This window comes from Phyllostomus discolor, chromosome 6 (genome assembly GCF_004126475.2).
Source record: "Phyllostomus discolor isolate MPI-MPIP mPhyDis1 chromosome 6, mPhyDis1.pri.v3, whole genome shotgun sequence".
Lineage (NCBI taxonomy): Eukaryota > Metazoa > Chordata > Mammalia > Chiroptera > Phyllostomidae > Phyllostomus > Phyllostomus discolor.
Genome location: NC_040908.2, coordinates 48,686,075 through 48,713,109, shown reverse-complemented (window position 1 = coordinate 48,713,109; position 27,035 = coordinate 48,686,075). Strand labels below are relative to the sequence as shown.

The following is a 27,035-nucleotide window of genomic DNA, read 5'->3' as shown; positions in this document are numbered from 1 at the left end:
CCGCGGGCTTGGCCAGCGCAGGCTGGCCTCTCAGTGGCGAAAGCGGCGGGGCTGCGGGCATGGGCGATGGGGGCGCAGAGCGCGACCCGGGCCCTGCACGCCGGGAGTCTCGCGGAGGGCGCGGCGCGGACAGCCGCGCAGCGGAAGAGTCGAGGGCTGATGCCGGCGGCCACAGCCCAGGGGAGACTGCCAGGACCTCTGCCTGTAGCCCCGCGGGCTCCAGGGAGAGCGGCGCGGACAGCGACGGGCAGCCGGGGGTTGGAGAGACAGATCACTGCCGCCGCATCCTGGTACGAGGTAAGTGCTCGCTTCCCTGGACCCCTGGACCCCCTACCCTACCCCAACTGGGGTCTCCGACCTCCCCGCAGGCTCCACCTCCCAATCAATATATTAATTCCATCAGCCACCATTCAGCCATTCATTCAGTCAATATTATTTTGCGTGCCTATTGTGTGCTGGACATTGACGTGAGTGCCAAGGACAAAGCCTCGAACGGGGCCGAAGAGATCCCCATTCCGCTACTGTACAGTCGCAGCCGCCGGGGCCGGCCCCTCGGCGGCGGAGGCGGGGGCAGAGGGGGGCGTACGGGTCCCGGCTCCTCGTGCTTCGCGGAAGGCGCGGAGAAACGCTTCGGGAGCTCTCAGGAGGGGTCGGGACCGGGAGGGACCAGAGCCAGCAACCGCAGCGCGGAGGAAAGGCCAGGGCTCCGCTCTGCGGCCGGGGAGCTTCTCCGCCTCCAGTGCAGCCTGGTTTCCCCGCGTCAGCGGCGCGCCGGCACCGGGAGGCACCGGGGAGGCACCCGGGAGGCACCGGGGAGGCGGAGGGACGCGGGGGAGGGCTCTCCCGGCGCCCGGCCGCCGGTGCTTCGCTCTAGCTTCCAACTTCCTCGCGGCGCCTGGGCCCAGCCGGCTGTCGGTGAGGCCTTCTTTCTGCCTGGCCTTTCGCGTCTCCCCCTTTCCCCCACCTTCCTTCTATCCTGGCGGTTCTCTCCGCCGAGCTCGCCTTCTCAGCTCTCTCTCCGGCAAGCGCCTCTGGACTGCGCCCGAGTACCCGGCTCTCCCCGGCCTCCTCGCCGCGAGAACGGGGCTAGTCTGACCACCGCACCCCGGCCCTCCCAGCCAGCCAGCCTCACGCGAAGCCCTTGGCTCAGCTTTCGCCAGATCTCGCCTCGCCCTGAAAAATGAGGGGAGGAAGCGGATCCTGGGGTCTTGTTCTCAGCCCTTTTCTAGGCCACCGCCAAAGCATCCCAGAGCCCCGGACCCAGAGACCCACAGCCCAAAAGAGGCCACTCGTGTGTAACGGTTCCCGCGGCCTCCTTCCCCAACTCCCTCGGCCAGCTTCCTTCCGCTGCCTTTTCCCAGCCTCTTCTTTCTTAAACGTCTGTCCTGCCCGCTGCGATCTTCTGGAATGTCCAGACCCAGCTCCTGGGGAAGGGGAACCAGCCGAACTCGAGGTCACTCCAGCTCCAGGACCCCGAATTTGTCTGATCCGAGCTGGGCTACTCACACACAGAATGGGACGCCGTGGTCTGGTTCAACATAACCTCCGCACAGCTGCTGGGTTTGGGAGGCTCTGGGAGTGGGGGACCCGGCTAGGGCAGAGCATTGGCGGCAGCTCGGTGTGAGGTGGACTGATGATGGTCCTGGACATAGACTCAGGGAGCTTGGTCTTGGGAAACACTCCTAGTATCAGATGTGGTCACCTAGAGACAGGGTGCCCATGGCTACTCTGGGTGCAGGCTTGAGGTACAGGGCAAGGCATGGGGGGGGGTAGTCCCCATCCAGCAGGGATTCCAGCAGGTGTGTGGACCTTTTGGGCACCTGGGATTAAATGAGATGCCATTTCATAGACTGTGGGGTGTCCTGGGTGCAAGGTGATAGCAGCCAGTTTGGAGTTCCATTACGGAAACCCTCAGGGCTTACATACATGGAGAAATCACCTGCTAAACCCATGCTACTCGATTAAGGCCCTCAAGTGCCTGTGACACTGAGCAGCACCTCACACCAATCTATGGGTGGGCATTTCCTTCTCCTGGACAGTTGTGAGTTCTGTGGAGTGCAGGACACCCATGCTGGGAACAGTCCACAGCCAGGCAGGGATAGACTTGTGTGGATGTTCAGAAGGTGTACTTTCATAAATGCACATATAGTGGTGCTGTCCCATTTGTACAATATAGTGAAAATATAGCATAGAAGGTACTTATGCACCTAAAAAAATCAAAAGGTATAAACAGGGCCCTCATAAATCCCTTTGTCCTTTCCCATTTAATAACAACGAGGTTATTATGGGCCCAAGATACTCGGGGTGTTATTTACCACTAATCCCTCCTAGCCAGGGTCACCTGCGTCACTCCAGGCCCCGCCAGGGCCCAGGGCAGAGGCTCTGACAAGTGAAAGGCCCTGCATTGGTGAGAAGAAGTCAGCAATGCCTTAGCCCCAAGATTAATGTCCCTCCTGTATGCTCTAAGCAGAGAGTACATTTTGCCCTTGACCTCTGAGGACACATCCTAAGTATCTTTGGAGGAAATTTTTAAAGGTTTGCAGCAAAAGCCTTCAGGATGCTGGTGGGGTGAGGATTCTGGGAAAGAGCCCCATTCTCTCTGGGTCATTGCCCTTCTTTTCACTTCCCACTCAGCGCTTGTTCCCCTAAGGGCCGCATCCCAAGGTAGCAGATCTTTTGGGGAGACCCATGGCCCAGAGAGTAAGAGGAATGCTTGGGCACTGGAATTAAGTGAAGTTGGTTTGGAATACTGGCCTTACAGCCATTTGAATTTGAACTAGGTTTTCCCCCCCTCTGAGCCTGTTCCCGTGTCTGTACTAAGAAATCCATAGCTCTTACCTTGAAGGACTGTGCGAAGGGCCAGAAGTGATGTTTGTACAACCACAAACACCCAGCAGAATCTTGGGAAATACTTCATTGAATGACAAAGGGGGAGCTCTGCGGTGACCCACAAACCACTTCTGGGAGTGGGGCTCCTTTCTCAGAGGCCTTCCCCAACTCTCCTTGCCCACCCCCCATTGGGAACATGGTCTCCTTTGGGCCCTGGCCCAACATGGTGTGGAGGTGAGCAGCCAAGGGGTCAAGAACTGGCTGATGAAAAGAGGGTTCCAAACACCTTGCAGACCAAACTTGTGGCCCCCAGTCCTCTTCAGGAACTGCTGCTCAACCTATCACTCAAGGTTCTGACTGCCTCTGCGGAAATGCGGGTCAGGGAACCCGGGAGATGGACCTTGCTGCTGCCCCCACCTCAAAATGGAGGCTGCCTTATGCCACACGCTGCACAAACAAGGCCGCTGGGATGACAGGCGTGTGCACACGACGGAGCACCGCACGCCCTCTGCGGACACAGCTGGGCTTCCCAGCAAATGGCCTGGCAGGCCTCTCCACACCTCTGTGTGCAGGGCCCTCTGGCTGCTGAGGGGTAGAGATGGGGGATCCTTTTGTTTCATATTTGTTAAGGGTTCTCCAGCCAGAGGCAGGAGGCAGCAGGAAGGAGCTGGCCGCCTCCTTGCCGTGGCTTTAACTGCAGTGGTGGTGGCACGAGGGCAGTGCAAAGGCCTTTTTGGTGAACCCAAGATCTCGGCAGCCACAAGAGGAAACTAGTTCAAATTCATACTTCCTGCAACCTCACAATCTCTGCTAGCACCAGAGCACCCAGATGCTCCCACAGGATTCCCGGATCATTCCCAACTCGAATTCAACAATACGTCTGGATAGAGCCTGGAACGGCGAGCTTCCTGACAGCAACATCCAAACAATTAGTGTGGTGCCGGTCCCTACTTACCTGAAGTGGTCTCTTGGGCCTTCGGGTCTCAAAAACCTATTGGGGCTGCTCCCTCTGCCCCCAACTCTGTGCTGCCACCTTGGCCCAGATTGGGTAGGGCTCAGAAACTGCTCTCAGAGCGCTCTCTCGGCACACCAACTATGGCTCTCCCCACCTGGCCCAGAACCCCAACCTGTCTGGGAGCAGAAGTACAGGAAACTGCTGGACCCCTTGAACAGTGAATGTTGGGATCCCCTCCCAACACCACCACCAACTAGCTGAACCTCTTTCAACTGGGAGCCCTCGGTGGCTGGGGACGTGTGAGGATGGAAGAAGGCCAGGGACTCTGGCTTCTGCTGGACAATTCCCTCTGTGGATGTGAGTGTGGGGAAGGGGCCTGGCTCCCCTGAGAATCCGGGGACAGTACTGGACCGGTGCTCCAGAAGCACACACGTTGGAACATTTACAGAGAGCAGGATGGTGGACACCCAGCAGGGTCCTGGTTGCCACAAATGCCTCTGAGGACTCCTGGCAATGTGCCACCGCTTCGGGGGAGTGGCCTGCAGAAACAGACTCTCCACTCCAGCAGCCCAGTCTGTACTAAGCTTGCCTTGCGTCCCCTCGCTTTCTGCTGGGATTTACAGCAGCCACCAGACCTAGAAAAGATTCGGCCCAGACTTCGCAGGCCTCGTTGCAGGTCGCAGCAACCCTAACAAAGGCACACAGGTGGGCATTTTGGCAACGGAGAAGGCAGGCGCGGTGCTGTGTAGGAATGAGCACCAGATTGAGAGCTTCTGCCCTCGGCAGACGGCAGGACCAGAGCTTCACTATCTGAGTTTGTTAATAGACGCAACAACCCCAGGCAGCAGCTGAAAAATTTAAGGGGTTCATTCATGCAGGGGACTGTACTTTGAGATTTTGGGGTTTAATTTTAATTTTTAATTTGGAGGTTCTGTGAGAGAATTTCATTTCTTCTTTATTTTCCTGAAATTCTTTTGTTCCATGTTTGTTATGTTTTTCCTTTTGCTTTGTTTACTTTTGGCTGAAGAGCACACATTCTCATCACTGGTCTGTGCCGGGCCCCATCATGTTGGTCTTTATTTTCCCTTTACATACCTGCCCTCGTGCCCCACACCCCACAACACGCAGGGAGCAGACCAGCAATCCAATGTGTCATCTTGTGTGGTGTGTCTGTGTGGAGTGTTTTCATTTTCAAGGAACTGTGCAGGGCATTCGGTGGCCCTTGTATTCTCATGCTGGTTCTGCTGCCCTGGGCGGATGCTCGGACTGGGTGGCTGTGGACCCGCTGCTGCCGAATCTCTCTCTCTCTCTCTCTCTCTCTCTCTCTCTCTCACACACACACACACACACCTGCAGGACTGCAGCTTACAGGTGTGGCCCACAGGTGACCTGGCAAACTGGGAGACTGAGTCTCGATTGTTGAGACAGTGAGTACTCGGGACTGGAGGGGATGGCGGGAGACAGGTGTCCCTGTGCCTAAACTGGCAAACAAATTAGTCTTCACCCTCTGCGCACCGCCTGTAGGGGGGCAGGGGTCTAAGGGTTTTAATGCCTGGACGCCATTTCTTCAATTACCCTCTACTCCAGCCTGGGGCCTTAGTAACCGTAAGCTTCCCGCTCTGTTTGCCAAGTTTTCTTAATTCATATTTTAAATGAGTGGGAGCATAGGAAGTATATGAATTTTTCCTTTTATTTCTTGTTTGCTTTACATAAAATAAAGATCGGCCTGGCTCTCCTTGGGAAGCCTGTAGGGGGCTACTTGCCAGTTTGCCAGGTGAGTTTATACCCCAGTTTGAGAAACTCAGAGAGGACACCGGCTCGAGTGGGCCTGCACAGGAGTCCCTAGGACTCAGCGTGGTCTGGGCACCTGGCTTGCTCTCCCCCCGAACCGGGAGGGAGGTTGGAGGGTCTCAAACGGGGCACCAGGGGGGCATCCTGGGTGCTCCGTTTGAGACCCTCCAACCTCCCTTCCCGTGAAAGAAGTGGTAGCGTCGGGAAGAGATCTGGCCTACAAAGCCGAGGGGTGAGCGATCCCAGAAAAGCTGCTGGCCAAGGTGGGGGTGGGGGCAATTTTCGAGCGCAGCCACGGCGGGGAAGGGTGTGTAGCTGGGGGTGAGGTCGGTTATACGGCACACGAAGCCCGTTCAATCCTCTCTCCCAAGTTCTCCCCGCCCCCACCGCCTTGCCCTTTGTCTGCTCGCTTGCTCTAGTTCGTTCCACAAACATTAGCGGCTACTTACACCGAACCAGCTGCAGAAGCTGGCACTAAGCTGACCGACGCAGAGACTGACTCGTACTCGGGGACCTGCAGGGTTCCTGACCAGCCCCTCCGGCCGGAGCCGAGGGACCAGGGAGCCCTGTTTGGCACAAAGTTCAAGGGGGGCCGGTGTCTGGAGCCGTGAACCACTGATGACGCGCGCGGACTGCATAGGTGATTGTCACCGCACCGGCCAATCTATGCAATCGCTCAGGTGTGTTCCCAGCACACAGTAGGCGTTCAGTAAATGCCTGTGGACTGGATGAAAGGAGGCAGCACCAGCACCACTGAGGAGAAGGCCGCAGCGCCCTTCCCCGGGAGGGACGTCTGTTCTAAGATGACCTCCTTGTTTTTGACATCGAACTGTCGTTCCTGATCTGAAATGGTGGTGATGCCGAACACAGAATAATCGTTAAAGTATGAAGTTTATGGCGCCATATTTTTTGGAATTTGCTGCAATCCTCGGCTTTGGAAACCAATGAAATACAAAATCCGAACAACCTCAAATATTGTTCTGTTACTGGTAGCTGGAGCTCCAGGGGGAGAAGCCGCCGGAGCAGAAGGTCCTGGCGAGGCGCAGGGCGTCGAGGCCAGCAGCGAGTCCCCCAGCTCTCTGAGGCCGCTTAGAGTGCGGCTCCACCCGCAGAGCCAGCCGGCGCGGAGAGAAATAACCAGGTAAATCCGTGTCTCTCCTCCGCGCCGAATTCCCACGCCCGCAGCCCTTCACTGGAATTCAAAGTTATCGGGTAAATGAAAGCCAGGGTCTGTCCTGGATTTTGCTGTGCCCGCTGCACGCCCCCCCCCGCCCCACCCGCGCACAAGCTGCAGCTGGGGACCCGAGATGGGCGGATGGAGGACACTTTGAAGGACCCAGGCCCCCGCAGAGCCACACTCACAGGTAGACAGAGGACTTAAAAACAAAAGGTAGCCCCGGCTCGGGGTGCTCGGTTGTTTGCAGCGTGTACCTTGCAGCAAAATGTTGCGGGTTCTATCCCTAGTCGGGCACGTACGGGAGACGACCCCGATCGACGTTTCTTTCTCTGTCTCTGTCTCTCTCCTCTCTTTTCTTCTCTCTCTCTGAAATCAGTAAACACATCCTCCAATGGGGACTTACAAAAACAAAAAACAAAAAAAGGAAAAACGGAAAGTAAAACCCGAAGCGCTACCCAGCGGAAGAAGGCTCCTAGAAATAGCACACCCCGCCCCCCTTCCCAAGTTGCAGGTGCGTTCTGTTCTTCCAGGCATGTGCCATTTTAACACACAAACAGTAGCAAAGGCGGGATCATTTTACATAACCCGTTTTGCAGTTCTACCTTTTTTAAAAAAATGTAATCTGCAGGGGTCATCTTTTTGGGCTCAACCATTTCACACTATTCTTTGGTTGAAGAAAGCCAAATTTTCCTCACCTCGCAGGGATGTTCCAGCTGTTTTGCCAAATGTAAACGTTGCAAAGCAAATCTGCACGGCACAGGCCTCGTGCACTTCTTTGAGTATTTCCAAGGAATAATTCCTGGCAGTGGAACTGCTGTTTGAAAATGTTTACGCACAAATTTTTTTAAATTAAAAACGTGTTTCCTTTCATTTTAAAATAGTAATTCATGTAATTCAAACATCAAAAAGTTGCTGTTAAGTAAGCAGTGAAAAAATCTCTCTCCCAGCACTGTCCCCCATCCTCAGCTTCCCAAGCTCAAAGGCAGACTTTTTAAAAATGCTTTCTAATAAGTGCTTCTACATCATTGTTATGCTTACGCAAGTCAGTGCAGCTGTAGTCTTTTCTCTTTTATTTTTAACTCATATAGTAACATCTCTGTTTTTCCTGCACCTTACTGTTTTCACTTAGTGCTATATCTTGGGATGTAAATGATCTCTTGCTGGTCTTTTTACAGATGCATAGCATTCCATCTGTAGGGCTGGCGTGGACCATGGTGTATGTTACAGAACGGACGCCCTTCCGGTAGACACGCAGCTTGTTCCTCATCTATTGCTATTATATACAATGCTGCAGTGAATAAACTTGTTCCTTGGTCATTTCTGCCTGCATAGGTGTATCTTCCAGAGAAGTTCCTAAAAATATCCAGGTCAAAGATTGTCTGTATTTGTAATTTGAAAGATAAAGCCCAGGTGCCCTCCATAGATGGTACACCTCACCCCCCACAAGCAGTGCTTGTGTCTCCAAATCTGGCCATCACAGTGTACACTTTATATCTTGATGGCTATTGTCAAACTGTTCTTCAAAAAAAAGTTTAGCTTTTTATGCCCCCACCTTTGCCCTCTCCCCACATTGGACGTATATATAACCTTTGTCAATCTTACAGGCAATAAGTAGTAACCTGCTGGCATTTTAGTTTTTATTTCTTTAATTATTAATGAAGTTTTTATTTTATTTGTTTATAAACTATACTTTATTGTTTATGTTATTACAGTTGTCCCAATTTTTCCTCTTTATTTTCTTTTCATATTTATTGGCCAGCTGTGTTTCTTCTGCTACCTATTAATTCATTTCCTTCAACCACTTTTAATTTTCAAATATCCCTTTCTTTATTGATTTGTAGAAACTCTGTATTATGGATAGTAGGTCACTTCTTTCAATATGTGTTGAAATTTTTTTGAGTTTATCATTTGTCTTATAATTATGTTTCTGATGTCTTTTGTTTTCTGAAATATAAAGTAAATCTCTAATTACAAAACCAATCCATGCTATTTTGCTATATCATGTAGAAGTTGAAAGTTCTTTATTTTCTCCATATAATACACTTCCATTCCCAAGATGTAACCTCCCCAACTTTTCCTAGTAACTGAAAAAAATAAGTTATATGTTACAAAAGTGGGATTTTTTTTGCAAAGTGTGTTTTGCTTTTTTTCACTTAATAAACATTTGTGGAACTCTTTCTACATAGAATCACATCTTTAAAAAAAAAAACACCTGCACAGTATTCCATTATATAGATAGAATCTAATTTATTTAAACAGTTCCCTGTTGATAGATATGTAGCTTGGCTCTCCTCTTTCACTATCACAAACAGCGCTTCAATGAACATCTTTGCATCTTAATTTGAACAGATGGCTGTTAAAAGTCTCATTTATGAGACAGTCTGAAAAATGTGAGAACAGGCTTGACATTGTATACTAAGGAATTGTTGTTGACTTGGGATTTGTGATAATAGTATTGTGGTTGTCGAGATATGGAAGAAACAGTGTTTTCCTGAAATTATCATCATTGAGATCAGAAGATAGGTATATCAGGGCTCTCTAATGTTGTGTATGTTTAAACTTTCTCAAAGTGTTTTAAATAAACATCGTTTTACATATATCTTGTATGAGTATAACTACAGGATAAATTTCTAGAAGTGAAAATTTGAAATCCAAGTATATATACTTAAAATTGTGATAGATACTTCCAAATGCCAAAAATGTACTAATTTATACTCCCAGCCATTGTGTATAACATGCTATTTCTCCACATCCTCCCATTCCAAGATATACTCTATCTCTTAGAGTAAAATCTTTCAAGTGAAAAAAAATATTTTTATTAGCATTCCAAATTACTAGTGAGGTTAAGCATATTTTCATATATTTATTTTTTATTTTTATTTTCTAGCCTGTGAATATTTTATTCATGAACTCTGTCATTTCTGTATTGGTTTGCTCATTTTTCTTTCTTACAGTTGTAAACACTATTTATATATTAAGGAAATGATCCCTTTTGCTGTGATGTTTTGCAGATCTCTTTTAAAACTTTGCTATGAGTTGTTTTCTGAGCTAAATTTAAACTATAATTACATCGAATGGTCATTTTCTTTTTCAGTTCTTAATTAGAAAATTCTTCTCCAACCAAAGATAAATATATTATATTTAGATATCTTAAAAGTTTTGTTACAAAATTATTTTTGTTAGTCTTTGCCACAAACCAAATAATAAAGAAGTACACAAAGTAAGAATGAAGAAATCTTCTCTCTCTGACCAGCTTCCACTCCCCAGAGAAAAGAGAAGAGAGAAGTGTTCATTCTGCCAGACTTGATCCTAAATAGGTTTAAGCACACACACACAATTATGAGTTTTACTTTTTGTTCTTTGTAAAAATTGGTTTATACGCTTGCTGTTTTTGTGTAGCAGTATATAATGAACACCCCTTCAGGTCTTGATATGGAGATGCACCTCTTTCTCATTAATGTCTACGTAATAGCCAATTGTACAGTTATTTCATCAACATATTCCTGATGATAAACATCTAGCTTTTTCCTTTTTATTCTCTTACAAACTATTCTACAAACAGTGAGTCTGTCTTTATCAAAGTTTTATAATATTTCCCTGCAGTAGACATCTCTATAAAATTTCTAGGACAAATAATTTATGCATTTTAATTGAGCTAGGCATTGTGAAATTGCCCTCCCAAAGAACCTCATATTGTATTAAATGTATTCTTACTAACAGACTTGAGAAAACCTATATTTCCCCTCACTCACATTTGCCAGCACAATTTTCCCAGCCTGATAGATAGAATATGGCATCTGCATATAAATTTTATCTCATTGCTCTTTTCTTCATTTTCTCTTATTCCTTCTGAGCTCCAATATTTTTATGTGTATTAGCTTCTTGCATTTTTCTTCTCTGAATAACCCATCATATAATTTCCTCAGTTTTCCACTGGACTGCCTGGCTTTACTCAATGATCTATATATACTGTATGTGCACTAGAAATTAAGACTCTGTTATGCATGTATTATGAATATTTTATCCCAATCTGTCATTTGTCTCTTAACCATCTCTCATCCTGCAGATGCTTTTATTTCTAGGTACACAAAACTATTATTGGCTTTCTTTTCAAAAAATGCTTTTAAGGTGTTTTTCAATTTTTTAAAACATTTTATTTATTTTTTAGAGAGGAAAAGGGAGGGAGAGAAACATTAATGTGCAAGAGAAACATTCATCGTTTGCCTCTCTTATGCCCCCAACTGGGGACCTGGCCCACAACCCAGGCACGTTCCCTGACTGGGAATTGAACCTGCAAACTTTCGGTACTCAAGCAAACACTCAATCCACTGAGCCACACCAGCCAGAGCTGCTTTCTAATTTTTAGAGCTTTATAGTTTACACTTAAAATTTTAATACATCTCGTCTTTATTTATTTTTGTATGCAGTGTGAGACAAATTACTTTATTTCAAATAATGAGCTAGTTGTCCAAAACCCACATCTTTAATTCTGTCTTTCCTCCAACTAATTTGAAATGTCATCTTTATAACATAACAATTTTAATTTATGCATGCATTTGGTTCATAACTCTTGTACCAGCATTGTACAATTTTAGTTACTTTAAATTTGTGATATATTTTGCTATGTGATAAGCAAGAATTTTCTCTTTATTCTTTAACATTTTTTCTTAAGCACCTTTCATTTTCAATGTTCCCAATAAACTTGGGAGTGAGTTTTTCATAAGGAATATTCATAATAATCATATTATACTTGCAGATTAAGGCTGGAAGGACCTTGCCACACATTAAAAATCAGCACATTAACAGCTCGTCATGTGAAGGACTTCCTGGGTGCTAGGGGATGAAGTCAGGTAGGGCTATGAGGGGGTCTCTTGGGAGAGGTCCCAGAAGGGAGTATTATTTTGATCCTGGAAGTCAGGAGCATTAACTATTATGAGGCAGGGGTTACCACCTCTCCCAGGCAAAAGTTCCTTGGACAGAATCACCCTCCCCAGTACCCCTAGGGCTCACCCTTCTCTGAGGAGAAGGGGAAGGTCAGCAAGTCTCAGAACTCATTCCATTTCACCTTAACAACCTCCTACTTGCAAAGAGTCCCTGGAATTAAAGCTGTTCCTACTCCTTGGTGCTTCCCCCAAACTCTACCCAAGAAAGGAATGATTTTGAGAAAAAGTCTCTGTCACTAAAGATGGGCTAGATTTTGCTGCAGAGACAACCCAAAGTCTCAGAGATTGAATAAAAAATAATTGTATTTCTCACCCCATGGTAAGTCCATCACAAGTGAGCCCAGGGCTCATCTTGGTATGCAGAAACCCAAGGTGATGAAGCTCCATCTTGGTTCCTGCTTCAAGGACCATCACAGTAGGCGGAAGTGAGTGTGGCATGTTAAAAAAATTTTTTTTCATTTATTGATTCTAGAGAGAAGGGAAGGGAGGGAGAAAGAGAGGGAGAGAATCATCAGTATAAGAGGGAAATATTGATTGGTTGCCTCTTGCATGCTCTGGGGGACTGAACCTGCAACCCAGACACGAGCCCTGACCTGGAACCAAACTGGCGACCTTTCAGTTTGCTGGATGACGCCCAAGCAACTGAGCCACACTGGTCAAGGCTAAACCAGCTTTTAAAGTGTTCACCTAAAAGTGCCTGCATCCTTTCCTCTTGGCTAAAACAAGTCATGTGATTATATCTCATTTCCAAGGGCAGAAAATTAGTACAACCCTACCATGTGCCAGGAAGGAGTTAGAAACACTGGGGAACAGCATTCGTGATTTACCCACTGACTTGACTGTCACTAGTGGCCCTCTCTGACCATCCTAGCTGAAACAGCAAACACACCACACACACGCATACGTATGCACATGCTCGTGCACAAACATACACACACACACACTATGGTTCTTCAGTTTTGGTTATTTGGTGAAGGTCAGTAGTGTCTCCTTATCTTGTTTTATTGTCTTCCCAGCATTTATCATTGCCTTACGGATTCGTTTTTTAAATTGATTATCTGTTTTTCTCCACAATTCAAGATCTATGGGGACACAGACCTTGTTTATTTTGCTTATTTCTACATCCTCAGACCCTATAATAGTATTTGGCGCATAGTAGGTGCTTATGAAATATATGTTGAATGGTTGAATATATATACTTATAAATTAAGTGGTAGAGTACTACAAATGTTATTTAATAGCTTTCATTTAATGTCAGTTCTTATAGACATTACCTCATTCTTTTTAATTATATGGTGTTTTATAGTATGAATTGCCATAATTTGTTCAGCCATTGCCTTGTGGGGAACATTGAGGATGCTTTCAGATTTTTAATATTTTGAGTGATGCTGCAGCAGACATCCTTATACATACCTTGGAGCACATGAACCTGTAGTTTTCTCGAAAAGTACCTACTAAAATAAAATTGTCGGGGCAAAAGTTACGTGAATCTTTAATCTTGACAAATGCAGCCTTAAAAGTCATGATAATTTATGACTTTGAATGGGAGTGCAGATTTTCCTTCAATGCATCGCAGCTTTATTCATCATCTTTTAATGCCTTCCCAATCTTGAAGGAAATAAATGATTTTCACTTTGTTGCTTGAACTTGTATTACCTGATTTCTGTGAAGCTGTGCTTATCTTTCACAATGTTTATTGGGCACTCGGCATCTTTTGCTGTGAATGGCTAACACTTGAGTATTTTTTTCTATTATGCTATTTCCCTTTTAAAAAAAACATTTATGTGTAATTGCATTTTATATATTCTGAATATTATTTCTTTGCCTTTTTAAAAAAGTATTTTCTTCAATTCTGGTTTATTTGTTGTGGGGTTTTTTTTTTGTATTTTACCTTGGTTTAGTGCTTTTGTCATATAAAACCTTTTTAGCTTTAATAAAGGCAAATACATCCTTTGTTTTCCCTTTTCAGCTCCAGTTTTGTATCTTGCTGAGAAGGCTCTTCTATCAAGAGCTTTACAGCTTAGGACTGTAAAATACTCCCCTATATTTCTTTTAGCGCCTTTATCATTTCGTAGTCTATGATTTGCTCTCTAATTCATTTGAAACATTGTTATTTATGGTATGAGACAAGAATATAATTTAATTTTATTACAAACAGATAATTTATAGACATTAATCTACCTGACTCCATTTATTGACTAGATCAAATTTCCCCATTTAGAATGCTCTCTTGATCATAAACTCTATCATTATACATACGTGGGTCTAATTGTGTCATCTTGATTCCATTTTTTCCCAGCATCTAGCCATGGGAATGCTATCTTCATCATTTCTGTTATATTCCCATGCCATTTATTTAATATGGTAGCATAATGCATTTTAAAGTTAAATACCTGCTTTAGCTTCATCCTAAGCACATAAAATCATAGCTTTACCTGTTTTTCTAGTGAACATTAAACTAAGTGCTTAACCATTGAAATGAAATGACATTGCCATTTTAAATCATCTTACAAACCACAAGTAGAATGCAAAAAAACTTCGGGGAAACACTACGGAATTCTTTCCACTAATGGGTTTGTACATTTCTGTGACATCACCACATTCTAGCTTCATGGAGTGTTTTGTTGTTGTTGTTGTTTTATTTTGAAATAATTTCAGACTCACAGGATGGTCTTGTGTATCCATCACCAGCTTCTCCCAATGGTAACATCTTATATATCTGTAATATATTATCAAACTCAGGAGCTTGACACTGGCACTATATAATTGACTAGTCTACAGACCTACAGATTGTATTTATTTTTGTCTACACTTATATTTTGCTTTTATATATAGTCCTATGACATTTTATCACATTTGTTGGTCCTTGTAACAACCCCTGCAATCAAGATACAGAACCGGTCTGTCATTCTCAAGGCACTTCCTCACACCACCCCTTTATACTCACGCCCTCCCCCCCAGTCCCTGGCAACCACGAATCTATGCTCCGCCTCAGTAACTGTGTCGTTCTGATGATGTTATACAAGTGAAATCAATCATACAGGACAAAATTTTGAGGGCTGACTTTTTTTCACTTAGCTAATGACCTGGAGATTTGTCCCCATTGTCATGTCCATCAATGGTTATTCCTTTTGTTTGCTGGGTAGTGTCTCCGACTGTAGCTACACCACAGTTTGTTTAAGCCCTGAGCTAATGAAGGACATCTGGGTTTCCTTCCATTTGGGTGCTATTACAACTAAAGCTACTACAAATATTTGTGCATAGGTTTGTTTGTTTTTTAAATTGTCTTTGATGTGAACCTAAGTTCTTGCTTCTCTAGGATAAATGCCCAGCAGTGTGATCGTGGGGTTCTATGGGAAGTATACGTTTAACTCTTTAAGAAACTGCCAGGTCGGCTTCTGGAGTGACTTAACCATTTACATTCCTACCAGCAATGTCTGAGACATCCAGTTTCTCTGCATCATCACCAGCATTTGGCACTCTCAATGTTCTTTATTCTACCTATCCTTATATGTTTCCGTTTTGATTTGTCTTTTCCTGATGGCTAGCAATGTTGAGTATCTTCTCATGTGCTTATCTGTATGGCATGTTTTGATATCTGGCGGGCAAGTCTGAGGCTTCCTTTCTTACATGGTCCTTGCCTCCCCTGACCCTGAGAGGAACAGCTGACTTTGGCTGCTCCTGGGGTAGGAATGCTCCTCTTAGCTCTTCCACAAGGAAGAAAGTGTGGAGGTGATAGTGGATGGTCTGACCTCAGTGGTTAGGAGCACAGGCTCCAAGCTTCTGGTAAGATTTTGGGGACTTACTGGGGAGAGGATGTGACGCTTTCAGCACCACACCCCCAAGACACTTTAAAAAAAAAAATCAGCGCCTTTGGAGATGGAGTCACTTGGGGGTTGTGAGGACATTCTCAGACTGGGTTCACAATTGGAAATAGTGGGATCTGAGCAAAGGGGACCCAGTCACAAGAAGGTCACAAACATTACCCCACCTTTCTGGAATGTAGAAAGAATTGGAGGGGGAAGATTGAGTCATCTCAAAAAAAAAAAAGCCCATGGTTCCCACCAGCACTCCAAGAGCAGGGCTCACATCTGTTTGTCTTGCTCTGCCCCGCATCCCTATGTGAGGCCCGCACCATGGTGGGGGGAGGGCCACCTCTGAGAGGTGACTGTGTCCCCCACCCAGACTCTTCTTCTCCCGGAGGGTTGACTGTGAGCACGAAGGTGCTTGAGAAACTTTGAGATACAGAGCAGAACCTGTGTGAGCCAGACCCCATGACGACCTAAAGCGCCCCCTGGAGGAGTGAACAAGCCCTAGCAGGAGCCAGGAAGAACCAGTCTCAGATCCTAGGGTGAGGGATTTGGAAGAGATGTCTCAGGTTCACCCTGTAGGACAGGGATTCTCCAGGTAGGGTCTACAGTCTTGTGGCTCTCATGGAGCCTCCTGACAGACACACATCCCAAACGCAGGTGTCCTTTCCTGTGCCTTCCAGGGCAATGATGAACCCATCTAGAAGGTTCCATTTCCCCCTATGACCAAAGTCTTCTTCACTATAACCCATCAATTGAACCATTAAGGCTTAATAAAAGAGGGTACTCATGAAATAAAGTGGGGGTGTTTTCTAGAATATACTGAACAATGTTAGTGCAACCTCGGGTAAGTTACTTAAAATGTGTTTCTTTCTTTCCCTGTCTGTAAAATGAGGATAATAGTAGTTTCAACTTCAACGAGACCCCGGAAGGGTTAAAGTGCTTAAAACAGTGCCTGGCTCGGAGCAGGCATTGCAGAGGTGTCAGCCATGACTACGTAAGGAGAACGTAAGTGGGCGCCGCCACGCCGCCTGCAGGCGGCCGGGGCTCCTGCGGTGGTGGAGCGTGTCTTGACCAGGGCTGCCTTGAGTTGGTTACGTTTTCCTACTGATGCTAACCTTCCTAAGTATTGGTAAATTTCTGCTAGTAGTGTAGCTTGATTATCATCGACATCATGTGTTGGGCGTGGCTTGATAAATTGTACAGAATACAATGCTGCACATTTCCACACTCTAACTTTTGGCACAAAATTTTCTAATAACTAGATTTCAAGCCATCCATGTGTATGCTTCAAATATGGATCATCTTTGCCCCTATAGTGAAAGCTGATGTGTAAATAAATAACAGCTCTGCCCCAAACATTGGATTTTTGCTGAACACACTCTTGCTGTTACCGAGTTATTTAAATGGGACCATCTGGGGAATGTGGGCCTCCGGGTTCTCAGCTTCTCAAGTGGGCCCCAGAACACTGGCAACCCCGGGCATGAAGGGCCCGGGAGGGTGGCCCTGCTATTCAGAACTGGGTAAATGGGGAGTGGCAGCAGCCCCCCTCTGGAAGGCACCCCTGCTTGATGTAGTGGCAATGGTCCTTGGGCTCCTCCTGGGGATCCCATGTGCTCGACCTCACACCAGCTGGCCTCTCCTTGGGCCCCGGAGTGACTGTGCAGAGTGCTCGCCCATATGCGCACACGCAGGGCTTAGCACCTGGCTCAGGACATCTCCTCTAGGCAACCTTGCCTGACTGACCACACCCAATAGTATCCCATCTTTTCCTCTGCATTTGGAGACTTGGTATATCTCTTTCCAGGTTTTCCTTACTCTGCCGAGAGAACAGAACCCTGGCTGAGCCTGAACGAGTCGTTTCTGTGCAGACTGATAGTAGACCTGACGTTTGCACTGAGGCCCATTCACATACATACACCCATTAGATGCAACATATTGCATTGAGTGACTAAGGAAGCTAGGTCCAGAGAGGGTAAACAACTTGTCAGAGGTCACACAGTCAGGCCCATGCTCAAGGAGTTCTCATGTAATTAAGATGTTTGTTTGTGTCCTAACTCTTTAACTAGGGAACTCACCCGCCTCCTCTCATGGCCCCTGCAGATGCCAAAGGGACCATCCGGGAAATTGTCCTTCCCAAGGGCCTGGACCTGGACCGGCCAAAGCGGACCCGCACCTCCTTCACAGCTGAGCAGCTGTACCGCCTGGAGATGGAGTTCCAGCGCTGCCAGTACGTGGTGGGCCGGGAGCGCACTGAGCTGGCCCGCCAGCTGAACCTGTCAGAGACCCAGGTAAGAGGACATTCGGGCCATTCCAGCCCTGCCCTGGCCGCCTGGGAACTCCTTGGGTGTGAAAACCAACTTTGGAGGAGTTCAGACATGCATTAGGGACAGGCATAAAGTTACAGGTAACCAGAGAAAATAAACACAGTGCTGACGAGAAGAGAGTTGGTGCATGCTGACTTCCGGACACATCAGGCAATTTGGATGGAATGGGGGAAAGGCTAGAGAAACCTTGGGTTTTCTAACAAAGAGTGGCTTAGGGGGGTGTTGGCATGTGAGAGAAGCTTGCAGAAAGGGATGGCGAGGGGTTGGATTGGGCAAGAGATGAGACTTTATACCCCCAGGACCTTATTTCCCCATCCTTGCCTTCTCCCACCCTCTGCCACCTTCCCTTCATCCCGGTGTGGCTCAAAACCTCCTGTTACAGAGAAGGGGTTTGAATAAGCCCTTCACCCAAGAAGGGCTTAGCATTTTAACAATAGTATGCTTAACCCAAAGGAAAAGCTTTTGTAAACTGAGTACCTACTCTATGTGAATGGAGGCATTTCAAGCTGGCAATGGAGCTACATCGTGACAACAACAATGATAATAATACTTGGTATTTGTGCCAACAACTTTAGTTGTTGTTGTTGGGGTTTTTTTAACCAAGAATGTAAGGACTTATTAGGGAGGTGGCACCATGCCCACAGTCACAGGTAACTCATACTCAGAGACCTGGCTCTCCGATGGCTTCCAGGGGGTGGATTATGCAGGGAAAAATCCTTAGTTGTGGTGGCTAATCGAGTCAGTGTCCTGGTCCCTACTAGTTGGCTGGTGCCCGGGTAGCGGGTAATTGACTGTTGCATCTGGTCCTGACATCAGCCGTGGAGTTGTTCTGTCCAGTTTGGCAAGGAGCTGTTCTGTTGGATTGGTTCACTTTCTTGGGTCTGGAGCTTTGTGTTTAGTTTAGTCTGAAGATTTGTGTTTAGTTTAATTGAAAACTCTGTCTCAGTGGTCAGTAGACCTAGGATCTTGTTCCTAAGACTAGTGATTATTGGCCGAACTTCACTGCCCTGAGGACTTAATGATTAGACAAGGGGAGGGAGGTGGGTGAGTCAGGGCACTAGGTGAGGCCAGTTTCAGTCAAGAAAAAAATCAAAATAAAAGCCCAGATTAAAGAAAATAAGGTGTCTTCTCGGTTACAATTCTGTGTATGTCAATGACTAATCCCTTCCAACAACCCCTTGATATAGCTACCAGTATTATCCCATTTTACAGATGAGGAAAGATTATACCCAGAGTCATACAACCAAGAAGTTCCAGAGCTGGGATTTGGAGAAGCAGGCCAGTATCTTCATGCTGCCTGTGAACTGGGCAGTCAGCCTGGGGTTTGTCCAAGGCTGACTCAGAGACCCTTCATCAGCTACAGCCCTAGTCGTTTAACCCTGTGTATGAGGGGGATCAGTCAACAGATGTATTGCAAGCAAAGCCCAAACAGGGTTTGTAAGGAGAAGAGAGGCAAGAGAGGAGTAGGGAAGCCGTGTGCGCTTCCAGGGGAAGGACTTAGGAGGGGTGAGGCTTGTCCCTGAACTGCCAGCCGCTGTCTTCTGGCACTCCGTGTGCTGCAGCCAGGTTGGGATCGCACCCTTCCCTCCTCAGAATTCCTCCAGCCCCTCCAGTCACACCGACAGAGTGCTGTCCAGCGCACCCCTCATGATGGGGCAGTCAGGTGCACCTGGATTTCCTCACCCTCCTGGGGTAAACCCCAAGTGGGGCAGAGAGAGAGGTGGGGATGGGTGAGAAGAAGAGGCAGGGAAGGCAGGGAGGATGAGACCTGATGTCCTGCAGGCCCAGGTTGACCCTCCCCACCTGGACCTGTTTTCCTCCAGATGCCTCTGTAGAGTCCCAAACAACCCAGCAGAGGGCCCACGGCAGCTGGGCCATCCCTCCAGCTGGGCTCAGCCTGGGGCTAGAAAGCCGGGCTGTGCTCACGGAGGAAGCTGCAGTGGCTGGACCAGGCATGAGCTCCTGGTGGACAGCGGGGAGACAGTTTCAGATTCCGAAGTCTAGGCACAGAGTCAGCCCTCAACACCTGCCCACCTTCTTCATCCTGACTACCCTCTGCCTCACCTAATTTTGCTCCAAACTCTCTCCTGAGACTTTGCTCTCCAAGTGCACCTCAGATGCCCAGGTCAGCAGCTCCTTCTCAGTCCTCATCCTCCCCTTGCCCTGCCCCCATACACCTACATTTACCTGTCTTTGAAGGTCAAAGCCAAGCCCCTCCTCTTCTAGGAAGCCTCCCCTCCTCCCAAGTAAACTTTATCACATGGCTTGAACTACAGTGTGTGTGTGTGTAGGGGGGTTGTTGTGTGTGGTGTGGTGGGCACCAGCCAGTGTACACTTCCCAAGGACAAGAACATGCTCAGAGGCTGTGTCTCTCCAGACCCCCTTGAAGAGCCCAGCACAGAGCTGGGCGCACAGTGAGTCCTCAAGGAGTCCTCACCTTATTGATTTTTGCTTACCACCCTCCTGTCTCCTCTCAACCCCGGAATTTTGTGGATAATATAAAGTACAGCTAATGTTTATTGAGAGCTTCCTGTGTTCCAGGGACTGTTCTGAGTGCTTGACGTATTCTAATTCCTTTAGTCCTCACCACAAGCTCGTGGGGCAGGAGTGAAGTTTCTCTTCTGACACCGCTTCTCATGCCAAATGTGTGGTGCTTTCCAACACCAACAGCAACCGACTCTCCAGCACCAACTGGGTGTCCAACCTTTCAGTTCCATTTAATTCTTACACTAATCCCTGGAGGTAGCACAGACTCTACAGGATAAAGGCTCAGTCTCACAAGACAGTCCCATGTCAGATGGCAGTCACAAGTCCCAGGGGCCTTCTTTAAAGAGGAAGAAACTGAAGCACAAAGAAATTAAATGCAGGCACACTTATTAGCTTATCTAATTTTTATAAAAAATGGCCTTAGATAATATTGTTCCCATTTCAGGACATTGAGCTTCAGAGAGGTTAGTTAATTTACCCAAGGTTATATAGCTAGAATTCTGTGGAATTCTCAGTATATTCACCCATACCTTTGTTCAAAAATATTATTGAAGCCCTGGCCAGGTTGCTGAGTTGGTTGGAGCATTGTCCTGTATGCCAAAAGGTTGTGGGTTCAATTCCTGGCCAGGGCACATGCCTAGGTTGCGGGTTCAATCCCCAGGAGGGGAGGCAGCTGATCAATGCTTTTCTGTCTCCTCTTGCCCTCTAAAATCAATAAAACATATCCTCGGTGAGAATTTAAATGAATAAATAAATAAGTAAATAAATAAATAAATATTATTGACTCCGTACCAGATACTGTTCTAGGCACTAAGGATACTGCAGAGAACAAAACAGGCCATGAACCTGCCTTTGCACAGTTTATATTCTACATGAGAAAGACAAACAGCATTTTAAAAGTGATGAGTGCTATTAAATAACAAAAATTAAACGGAGTAAAACTTAAAAATCTTTTTGGCTTTATAGAATGATTCATGTGTTGGGCAGCATCCCCTCTGGCAAGTAGAAAGAGCTCTTAGGAGCTGTGCAAAGTGAAAGGTTTTCGTAGGCTGGAGGGGACTGTTTCAGGCTTAGGCGAGCAGCCTGCCTGTGGGGGACGGAAGGAGGCTGTCCAGTGTATTATCTCATTAGCGCTGACCAGGAAATTCCAGACTGACTGATTAAGATTATGTTCCTGGGAGAGAATGAAATTGCAGTTAGGTTAGGTATTGAGTCTCATTTTGGTGATGTGGGCTTAGCACAAGTGACTCCATTTTGGGCCTGTTGTCTGTTTTTTAACAGTGCTATGAGGGAGATAAAACATGATATGATAGAGACTAGAAGGAAACCCTTTATTAGGGTGGCCAGGAAAAGCCTCTTGAGGAAATGACATTGAGCTGAGATGTGAATGATAGGGGAGAGACAGACAGCTAGATGAGGAGCCAGAAGAAGAGAAGTCAAGACTTAGGTGAACTGAAGGTCTGGTGGTGGGAACTGGAATAGAATGTTCTAGAAGTGTCAGAAGGCCTGTGTGGCTAGAGTTGGAGGGTAATAGAGCAGGTAGGTGGGACAGGTCATGTCACACTTAGAGGTGGTGAGGTGTTGAATGAAGAGTGGCATGAGAAGATTGGCAGTTTCAGAGGTCACTCTGGCTGCCGCTGGAGAATGGGAACAAGAGTGGTCCAGTTAGGAGCTACTGTATGTTGTCTTAAAAGGAGTGGTGGTAGAAGGGAGGAGCGAACTGCTCTGAGATATGCTCTCATTGCAGACAGCACCTGCTCATGGATTCTGTGCACAGGACAAGGGAAAGGGAAGTGGTTTGGGCTTGAATAACTGAGTGAATGCTGAGAAATGGTCAATGATGCTACTTGACAAGTTGAGAAAGTTGGAAATGAACAGGACAGTGGGAGAGGAAGCTAGAGTTTTGTTTTAGATCACTTAAGTTTGAAACCCAAGTGGAGCTGTGTGGAAACTGGATCAGCTTTTTCTCTGGGGGCTGGCTGGTTTTTCTCTGACTTACCTGAGGGGTCTTAGTCAGGGCTTTTTGGGAGAAAAGAGATTTCTTCAAGTGTGCTCAGATAAGGGGTGGATTCCCAAGGGATAAAAGAGGAGGCACAGTCATCTGGGAATCCACAAACAGGGACCATGGTACAACCAGGTCTGGTGGAGACTGAAAGCCAAAGGTCACTGTGGACCCAAGACGTGAGCTCCAGGTGCTCTCAGACCTCCTTTCTGCTGCGCCACTGAATACATGGCCCAACTGCTCTCCAAGTGCCTGCTTCTCTCTGGGCCTGTTCCTTTCTCTTCTCTTCTCTTCCTGCTGCCAACCAGGATCTCAACCCTCTCCCCTGGATACCGGGATGGCTAAGGAGTGGTCCTAATTCAAGCAGAGAAAACACAGGGCTTTCTCAGGACTCATTCAAATTTCTAGTCTCTTCCTTAACTTCTTTGTACCCAATCAACTTGAGTTGTCTTTAGATGAGAAGCCTATGTACGGGAGAGGGCGGGCGGAACAGTGAAGCCCTTTCCTCCCCTCCCCACCACCCGTGGAGTCTGCAGGCTGAAGGGGCCTTCTGATGCGGGAACAGTGAACACGACAGAGCGCAGCTGGTTTCCACCCTTGGCCTTGTCCAGAACCCGAGGCTGTGTAGTGAAGGAAGGCCCTGGAGAGCTGGAGGTGGTCTCACAGGGATCTCTCTTGGAAGCACCAAAAGAACTCTCCACCCATCCCCATACCCCTGGGCGCATGCGCTGAAAGCACCTCTCCTGTCAGGGAACAGGAAGGGTCCCACGTAGTCCAGCTCCCCTTATGTTTAGACACCCCCAACACACTTTGTCACCATACTTTGTTTTCAAGGAGAACGTTTGATGTTTGATTAAAGCAGTGTTTCCCAAGGGTATAGTCTGCAAACCACCTATATGTAGGACTCCTTGGATTCGCATTAAAATATAGACTCCTGGCTCAGATTCCACTCAGCCCACAGGTTTCAAGTCAGACTGTCTAGGGAAGGCCAACACCTTACATATTTTTCAGCTGATGTGGTCATCATGCTGCTTAAAAGACATCAGTGTCTGCAGGCACTAGGCTAAGTCCATATTGTTAGCTCAGTGATCATCACAACAAACATGAGGAGGCATTATTATAGTCCCCAGTTTACAAATGGGAAAACCAAGGCACAGAGAGGTTAAGTAACTTGCCCCATGTCATCTAACTAATTAAGGGAAGAACCGGAATTGAATCCAGACTGTCCGACCTCAGGGTCTTCTTCACTACATCATTTGCTACTCTACCAAAATCATAGCACTTACTGGCCTGTCCGTCTCTCCCACCGCTGGTGTCTGAGACCCAAGTGGGTGGAGGAGGAGCTTTGTTTATTCTGGCCGTCTCAGCGCCTGGCAATGCTGGCATGTACTGGGTGCTTGCTATTTATGTGTTGTGCGAATGAATGACCGAATTGCCAGGGTCAGGGCAGGAAGCAAGAAAAGTGGATGTGGCTGTGGAGAGAAGGCTGGCTGCAGGATCTCCCTCATTCAGCTGGCCCAAGGAATGTTTTCAGGACCAGGGACCAGGTGTCAGACTAAGGACAAACTGCCAAGTCCCAACACTGACATGATCACCACTTAGTTTGGATAAGAGTGGCTCTGGCTCTCCTCATCCCTGTGCCCACCACCTCTGCCCCAGGTGGCTTCTCCCAGAAGCAAAATAGCAAAATGGGTGGTACTTTCCTGGTCTGAGATAGGAAAACCAGGGCCACCCAGATATACAGGTACCGTTCATCTCAGATTAAGTATGTGCCCACAGTCACAGGAAGCAGTCTCTTAAATATTAACATCATTTCCAAATCAATAATGAGTCTTGGAATTTAACAATGACTGTGCATGAGCCTGAAGAAGGTGATAGATGATCTTCCAGAAAATGCTTCCCCAGTCTTGGCAGCCAAGTGGAAACCACAACCCCTCCCTTGGAGTGCAGCCATGGGGCGCAGTGTTGTAGCACAAGGGATCAGGGATGAAGTCACCAAGCATTCACTGATCTGCAGATGAACCAGGAGAGGGAGGAGACAAGATGGCAGCCCCCAGGGAGAGCACAGCGGGCAGGAGAAGACAAAGGGAAGACCACACACACCCAAAAAGCGCATTGTCCTTCGGGATAGGACCTGTGCCTCCTGGAAGAGTGCACCTGAATTGAGCAGGTCCAAGTCAGGGCCTGCCAGGAGCCACAGCCTTGCCGTTTCCTCTGGCTCCCAGCCCTGCAAGTGTCCAGCTCTGAATGCGAGGCACAGAGAGCTTCAGCCAGCAGTTCTCTCACCTTGGGATCACCTCGTGAGTTTTAATGCTCCTGGTGTCAGGGTCCCAGCCACCCCCCTGCTGAGTGGACTGGTCTGAGGTCAGGAGTGAGTTAGGCCCCCCAGGGGGCTCTCCCAGGCACAGCTGGAATGTAGAGGCGCAGCTGGAGAGATGCTGCCCTGGTCCAGGGGAGAGGGGCAAGGGGAGCGAGGAGGGCTGCGCTGGGGCGTGGGGAGGGGACCGTGGGAGCTCCACGCAGGTTTCTGCTTGGGTAGCTGGAGGTGCCTCTCATGGAAAAAGGAGGGTGGGGGAGGCCCCTGTGTGGGGGAGTGGATCTGAGCTGGATGGGAGCCCAAGGGGTTTAACAGGCAGTTGGACAGTGGCCTGGATCTCGAGTTGGGAATTACCAGCACATAAGGGGAGGCTGAAACCCTGAACCTGCTTGAGTGGAAGATATGATGAGCCAAGAAGGAAACTTCGTTTGTGCCCTCCCATCTCCACCCTCCATCTGCCAATTCATTCTGACATCCTAGGTCAGAGTCAGCAGTGAAGGGGGTCCATGATTTGGGGGGCCAGGGTCCCTTATCAGTTGACCCAGAGCGCACTGGTTGGGGGAGAACTTAATGACAATCTGAATGCTCTTTTTCCCCCTCTCACCCCACCCTTGCTCCCCACTCCGCACACCCGTGCACTTCCATGCCGCTCCTCTCCTTTTCTCCTCCCCCCTACCCGCTTTGCTTTGCCTGTCCCCTCTGCCTTCCTGACGCCCTGGCCCCGACTCTGCCAAGGTAAAGGTCTGGTTCCAGAATCGCCGCACCAAACAGAAGAAAGACCAGAGCAGAGACCTGGAGAAGCGGGCATCCTCCTCCGCGTCCGAAGCCTTCGCCACTTCCAACGTCCTGCGGCTGCTGGAGCAGGGCCGGCTGCTGTCTGTGCCCAGGGCCCCCAGCCTCCTGGCCCTGACACCTGGCCTGTCGTCAGGTCTGACTGCTGGCCACGGGGGCACCTCCTTGGGTGACCCCAGGAACTCCTCCCCACTCGTCACCCCACTGACCTCAGTGTCCACGTCACCTCCCCTGCCACCCCCTCCTCCGGGGCTCTGCTTCTCCACTGCGCCACTCCTGGACCTGCCCTCAGGCTATGAACTGGGCTCCTCGGCCTTCGAGCCCTACAGCCGGAGCTACAGCAGGCTAGAACGGAGAGTGGGCAGCCCTGGTGGCGCCAAGAAAGCAAACGCTTGAGCCTGCACCCCCATGTGACACTTTGTCCCCAAGCACAGCACCACCCCCACCTGGCAACCGGACCTAGTGGAGGTGGGCAGCCACATGACCCGCCCCACCTGCCCCCCAGCTCAGAGACTCTCTAGACCAGGACCAGGCAGCGCTGGTCCCAAAGTTTGTGTGTGACAGTGTGGTGTGTGTGTGTGTGCCCCTCACTGAAATAAAAGGAAAACAATGATGAAGGGAAATGGAGTCCCCACAGCACCACCACTGCCCCTCCACACCCTTGGTCCCTCTCCTCTCTGGGAAAGAACATGGGCTGAGGCCAGGGGTAGGTCTCACCAGAGGGGTAGAAACTGAGGCAGTATTCACAGTGGGGGAGGGTGGGGATTGGGGTACCTGGCTCCCACTCCCAATTAGAACTTCCACCCTGAATTCGCAAGCCCATGATAGCACTATCATGCTTTTGTGGGTTAGGCATTGTCCTTTGCAAGCTCTTTTTTCAAATATAAAAATACTTGAAGAGGGAGATGCTGAGTCCTTCAAGAGGGTGGATCCGGAGAACCTGAGACAGGGCATCAAAGACAAACCCAGGTTGGGCCCATCTGCTTCAGAAGGCCCGACCACCACAGACACAGCAATATGAAGCACTTAAAATTTTTTTCCCTCAAATAAGAAACTTAAAAAAAATTTATTTATATATTTTTAGAGGAGAAGGGAGGGAGAGAGAGAGAGGGAAACATTAATGTGTGGTTGCCTCTCTCACGCCCCCTACCTCGAACCTTGCCTGCAACCCAGGCAGGTGCCCTGACTGGGAATCAAACCAGTGACTCTTTGGTTTATAGGCTGGCACTCAACCACTGAGCCACACGAGCCGGGGCTCAAATAAGGAACTTTGATTAAATTTCTTATTTTGCCATAATTGTAGGTTAATAGGAAGTTGCAGAGATAGTCAAGAAACTTTCTTGCACTCTCCACTCAGTTTCCCCCAGTGGTTGGCTCTTCTGTGACAACGGTGTGACATCAGAGCCGGAAAATCTGCACGGGGACGGTGTGGGCGCAGGGCCGTGTCATTCCATCGCTGTGTGAGATTCGTGGGCAACCCCTGCAATGGCGAGTCGGAACTGTCTGGTCGCAACGTCTCCCCATGCTAGCCTTTCAGAGTCACACCCAAGAGAGTTCTCTGAAAGAATGCAAACTGTGAGAGGGGGACCAGAGGCCTGAAACAGGT

General features: G+C 48.0%; 1 protein-coding gene across 1 annotated transcript; it reads left to right on the top strand.

Annotated features, from left to right (window-relative positions):
• Positions 1-2: 2 nt before the first annotated feature.
• VAX2 (ventral anterior homeobox 2) lies at positions 3-26,333 on the top strand. The gene is made up of 3 exons (XM_028517625.2): positions 3-297; positions 17,608-17,795; positions 25,373-26,333. Exons 1-3 carry the CDS (start codon positions 60-62, stop codon positions 25,823-25,825), a joined length of 879 nt encoding a protein of 292 aa, XP_028373426.1. The 5' UTR covers positions 3-59; the 3' UTR covers positions 25,826-26,333.
• The last annotated feature ends 702 nt before the right edge of the window (positions 26,334-27,035 follow it).

What these genes read in the sequence shown, in the direction of transcription:
- VAX2 (XM_028517625.2), top strand. Translation starts at nt 60, where the DNA reads ATGGGCGATGGGGGCGCAGAGCGCGACCCGGGCCCTGCACGCCGGGAG. An exon ending in CCGCCGCATCCTGGTACGAG is followed by an intron (nt 298 to 17,607) that starts GTAAGTGCTCGC and finishes TGGCCCCTGCAG; the next exon opens with ATGCCAAAGGGACCATCCGG. An exon ending in TGAACCTGTCAGAGACCCAG is followed by an intron (nt 17,796 to 25,372) that starts GTAAGAGGACAT and finishes GACTCTGCCAAG; the next exon opens with GTAAAGGTCTGGTTCCAGAA.